This window comes from Saccostrea cucullata, unplaced genomic scaffold, assembly GCF_032062105.1.
Source record: "Saccostrea cucullata isolate Sc308-1 unplaced genomic scaffold, CSIRO_AGI_Scuc_v1 ctg10336, whole genome shotgun sequence".
In the NCBI taxonomy this organism is placed as follows: domain Eukaryota; kingdom Metazoa; phylum Mollusca; class Bivalvia; order Ostreida; family Ostreidae; genus Saccostrea; species Saccostrea cuccullata.
The window spans coordinates 1-5,535 of NW_026923638.1; the positions used below are offsets into that span (position 1 = coordinate 1).

General features: G+C 33.7%; 1 protein-coding gene across 1 annotated transcript; it reads right to left on the reverse strand.

Annotated features, from left to right (window-relative positions):
- Positions 1-533: 533 nt before the first annotated feature.
- LOC134264565 (uncharacterized) lies at positions 534-4,618 on the reverse strand. Its single transcript, XM_062746858.1, has 4 exons — positions 4,343-4,618; positions 3,826-3,903; positions 1,920-2,096; positions 534-1,583 (listed from the first exon to the last, which is right to left on the reverse strand). The coding sequence occupies exons 1-4, from the start codon at positions 4,418-4,420 to the stop codon at positions 1,278-1,280; spliced, it is 639 nt and encodes a 212-aa protein (XP_062602842.1). The 5' UTR covers positions 4,421-4,618; the 3' UTR covers positions 534-1,277.
- Positions 4,619-5,535: the final 917 nt, after the last annotated feature.

Consider the following 5,535-nt stretch of genomic DNA (forward strand, 5'->3'; position numbering starts at 1 on the left):
AAGTCCGATTTTATGAGGCATCTCCATGTAAAATATACGTAATCTGTACATAAAAACACGACAAAATTAATTAAATACATTCTCTCTGTAGTTAATTAATAATCGCACTAGACAAAGGATATACATTGGTATCATTCGACTATTTAAATCCTGTAATATTCCGTTTAGTAATAAAACGCATTTTTCATTGTCAAAATATTCCTCAATATGCCACTCACGGCACATGAAATACGTCATTTTTACCAGAATGACGTCATGATTGACAAGTTCATCGAGATAAGAGATTTGTTTATAACCAGATTTTTGGGATTTAACTAGCAACTTTTTTGATGCATTGATAAGTTCTATTGTTGTTTATTATGCTAATGCAGTTTAAAAGTTGCAAATTATTTCATTTTCAGGTATTATGAGAAATACATAAAAGTCATATTTTTGTGTGACGTCACAGTAAACTTTTCCTTTATAAATTAGGCCTCGACCCTTTTTCAAGCCTTAACAATTCCAAAAGGAAGATCTTTCACAATATGAGAAGATGTAATGAATTCAAGAAAGTTGTCTAATTTAGCTTGGTCCATACGCTGACGAATATCTTCTTTTTCTGAAGGTGGCAGGCAACATCCCTCTAAGCTGGCATGTTTCTTCGCAGCATAATATCTGAAGAAAATCGTGAAAATATTGTTCATTCAATGTAAATAAGAGACAGGTGAGCCACAATGCTTTCCTAAGTAACTCAGGCCCTTATATTCTTCACCACATTTTCCCCCTTTAACATTTATTGTGGTCCTACTAAACCCCAAGAATCATGATTTAAACAAATAAGAAAGAAACTACTTAGAATTCATGCAAGGCATTCAAGCTACACCAGGAAACTTCTACACCACAGTGTATATAAGTTTAAGCTTTTCTTGATTATCTCCCCTTTTGAGGGGACATGGCCCTTCATTTTAACAATTTATATACCCTTTTACCCAAGGATGCTTTGTACCAAGTTTTGTTAAAATTGGCCCCGTGGTTCTTGAGAAGAAGTTGAAAATGTGAAAAGTTTACAGACGAACGGACAGCTAAACGATGGATGACAGACAAAATGTGACCAGAAAAGCTCACTTGAGCCTTTGGCTCAGGTAAGCTAAAAAAGCTCACTTGAGCTATCAGCTCAGTTGAGCTAAAATCTTCCTTTTCTTGGGAAAAAAATTATTTAACAGCTAGAGGAAAGACCACTAAAAAAAGTCAATTTCTCCATTTGAAATAACAATATTGGCTATCATACATATTTTTTTTCATAAAAACTTGGAGGAGGGAGGTAAGATTACAAAAGATAGATACCTGTACTCAGTGGTACCAGGAAGAAGAACTTTTATATCTTGGTAGCTTTTGGACACTGAGAGAACAGATAAAATCTGTCGTCTTATCTGCCACGAACTTGCTTTCTTATAGGACTCTATTAGAGCTTCTGTGATATCACTTTCAGCTGGCAAGTAGGTAACTGGATTGTGATCTGGATTGCCTACTTCTTGATGGAATTCCTTCATCACAATGTATTTATCACCTCCAAACAAAATTTCTGCTACTCTCTCCAACATATTCTACAGATATACATATTTCACTGCTAAATTACATAATTTTACAAAATGCAACTTTCATCGATAATATACATGTCATGTTTACTTGATTTCCTTTGAGTCATAAATAAGTACATGTTTAACAATGTTCGGGGAAGCCCTTGAATAAATTTTCTCTTACTTGTAGAAATATTTTTTTCTGCTAAATACTGAACACGCTAAGTATGATTATTATGTAAATATATACAGTTACATTACCCTTGCTCATAACAACTTTGTAATCTGTCTGCCTCCTACAGTTAGAAGCCTGAATTACCGGTATAAGAGCTAGTGAACAAATTGATTCACCATGAATGATACCTGCATTCCTTTGAAATATTTCTTTTTTGTTTTTGCTGTGTAAGTTTGCCAAAGTGAATGAGGAAAACTAAATGGCTCTAAATCAACATCTATGAGAAATCTGTTCAATCTGTCCAAGTTATCAATCTCTACATAGGAGCCTTGGGAACTCATCTCAATTTCCTCTACTGTAGTACCCTAAAGATAACAATTAATTTTAAATACAATACATGTTGTTTATAATATTTTCAATTAATTTTAGAACTAAAAGATTTGTTTGAAAAAGTGACCCATTGGCTGCATTGTTCATTGGAGCACTTTGGTGTGAGAAAAGTTGACATTAGTTCTTGAACAGTTTAAATGAATAAAAATAGTCCCCGTCCTTACCCCACATCCATTTATCCCAGAAGGGTGGGGAAGGAGTCATGAATTAAAACTCAAAAGTCTACGTTAACTGACGAGGCTTCCATACAAAAGGCCCATGGGCGACATTGCCCACCTGAGCACAGTAGCTTGAAAAAAAGCAGAAAACAGTTTATTATTGAAAAGTTTAACCCAAAAAGTGGTCCCATTTTACCAACCCTGAAGGGGAGGAGAGGGTATAATTTGAAGAAACATGAATCTACACTAAGGATGCTTGAATATTTCTTTGACTACCTGTGGCTTCATTGACCTTTACATTTGAACTTACATTGTGGCCCTGCCCCACCCCTAGAAGTCTTAACTTAACAAACTTGAACATTACCTGAGAATTCTTCCATATGAATTTTTACTAATCAAGGATTTACTATTCTTGACAAGAAGATAATATTAGATTTGTTAAGATTCTTACTACATATTTCTATGTAAAATTTGAATTCAATGTTGTGGCCCCGCCCCTACCCCCAGGGCGTCATGATGTGATTAAACTTGAATCTACACTACATGAGGATGCTTCCATATAAATATGACTAATCATGGCTTTGCTATTCTTGAAAAGAAGATTTTTAAGGAAATGTTTCTATATATTTCTATGTAAAAGTACTAAATCTTTGATCAGCCATTGTGACCCTACCCTACCCCTGGGGTCATGATTTGAATCTTAAGACAAATTTCACATTCCTAAGAGTTATTTCCCGGTGTGGGCGCAACGCTCATTTTCCCACTTTGTCCTTTGTAAGTTACCTGTTAATATTTTTAAATATCAAACGTTGTAGGTGTCAATTTCGATGTGTATCTGTATTGCCAGAGTATGAGGCAACATGAAAAAAATAATAAATATATTCATAAAGATTTTATTTCTAGGATACAGACCCATAAAGTTGGTAAGGTTATAGAGGGAAAACAGCGTCTTACGCCGGTTGACCCTGGATTGACCCCGCAAAGGGGAATAACTTTTGTAAATGTGAAAGTCGTCTATACTACCTGAGGATGCTTACATATATGTGTAAGTATGATCATTCATGCCATTGCTATTCTTGAAAAGAATTTTAAAGAATTTCCCTATATATTTCTATGTAAAATTTGATAAGCTATTGCACCCCCCCCCCTCTTCGGGGTCACGAATTGACCAAAAATAAATCTACACTACCCTAATCTTTTTTCTATGTGTTCCTTAAAAAAACTTTTATTTCCTATTGTGACCCCACCCTACCCCAGGGGTCATGATTTAAACAAACTTGAATTTATATACACTAAAGTTGTAAAGCCTTCATATATATAAGTTTCGTCTTTCCTGGCCCAGTGGGTAATAAGAAGATATCTTAAAAGAAGCCATCATATTTTCACTCATTTTTAATTATCTCCCCTTTAAGAATTTTTTTCATCAAAGGTGCTTCTAGGTCAGGTGAACTAAAATCATCAAAAGGCACACTTAATGCCAAATAGCACTTCATTAAAAGTAACTGTATCTCTAACTGCATGAAAAGTACGTTTACTTTTTACGAACCTGGGAACTACTAATTGTTGTCTGACTTGTGTGGAAATCCCCTGTCGCTGAGTTATCCTGTTGACCTGCATCATGCATCTTCATAAAGAATTGTAAAAATATTTATTACAAAAAAAAAAAAACAAACAAAAATGTTACACATTATATGTTTTAAATTTGCAGAATTATTCATTTTATTAATATATATTTGTAATTATTTATGAATTTTTTTTTTCCCTCAGCTTAAAATTTTGTTTAGTTTGAAGTATCTGTTCAGTAATTTTTATATTTTTCTTGCAGACTTTTAAGACATATATGACACCAATGCTGTCGTGCAACCACCCCCCCCCCCTCCTTCCTCCCCTCATCAACAAATGGAGGGAGAAGAGAGTTTATTGCAAAGTAAACTAGAGTGTATGGCAAGAAATTTCATGTTTTAAAAACAACAAAATTGCTCCCTCACTTATACATTACACATTATTTACATATTATCAAATTGTGCACTGAATTTATTCTTCAGATTTTTATCCTTACTTACCTGTACATTGTGCCCCAAAACAGACGTTATATCAGCTTCATGTTCTTCTCCATGTTCCCTCACTTCCCTTACTCTCATTAGACATCTTGTACATATTGCTGCATTGAAAATACAATGATAAGAATATTTAAGAAAATAATTTAATTATTTTATTTTTTAAGGGCTGCTCTCTGAAATGACTTTTTTAAATGTGGAATATCACTAGAATATTTGTCATTGGAGGGAGGGGGTGTAACTTACTGTTTGTGGGCAAGCAAAGTATTGTTATTTTGTTGATAATGTTTTACAGGGAGTCTTATCCTAGCTGCAAATGTTAAGATTTTTCAATAAGCTCAAAAATCTATCTCAAAGGTCAAGGCCAAAAGGTCAAGGATATTAATATCTAATGAAAGGTCTTGCTAGATTGAATACTTATGAAGAGTATGGAAGCCCTAGCCCTGAGCATTCAGAAGTTATGACCAAAGTTATACATTTTTATAAAGTATGTCAAACTCCAAGGTCAAGGTTCAAGGTTTTTGTTATCAAATGAAAGGACTTGTCACAAGGAGTAAATATCTAAAGTGTGAAAGCACTAGTCTTAACCCTTTAAAAGTTAAGGTCAATGTTTGCTCTTCAAAAGTAGACCAAACTCAAAACAGGGTTCTCCATAAGCTGTTTAACTGGATTGGTCCCTACACGGTAAAATTTTCTCCGCCACAGTCACGATTCAAAATTTATGCGTGCGACCAATAAAAAAAAACGACACAGTAAGATTTGTGATAATCAGAAAATCCAAACTTATATATATGAGGTACAGGAACGTATTTACATATATACAAAATACAAAGTCAAGTAAGGAAGAGTAGTGTCAATTAAAGAAAATAGTAACTAGAAGCAGGCCAATATCTTTTTTAAAAAACAAAGCCAGTTTTAACAGCGAATCAACATTTGTGATGGACATAATTTTCTCAAATTTATAAGTATTTACATGACAACAATACTTTTTATCAATAAGTTTTACCCGTAAAGACGAGAAATATGGACATTCCATTACATAGTGAAATTCAACCCCCAAAGTATTTTTGTTACATAAATTACATAATCTTAAAGATCTATCAGTATTAGTCCATCTACCATATTCGACTGGAAGTTTGTGGTAACAAGTTCTAAATTTTGTTAATACAATTCTTAAATCTTTTGGGAGTTTACTTAAG

Bases quoted from the DNA above. Each gene is read 5' to 3' on its own strand.
- LOC134264565 (XM_062746858.1), bottom strand. From the start codon at position 4,420: ATGAGAGTAAGGGAAGTGAGGGAACATGGAGAAGAACATGAAGCTGAT. The intron at 2,097-3,825 runs GTTCGTAAAAAG...TGTTATCTTTAG, and splicing joins CAACAATTAGTAGTTCCCAG to GGTACTACAGTAGAGGAAAT. The intron at 1,584-1,919 runs GTATCATTCATG...GTATATCTGTAG, and splicing joins AATATTTCAAAGGAATGCAG to AATATGTTGGAGAGAGTAGC.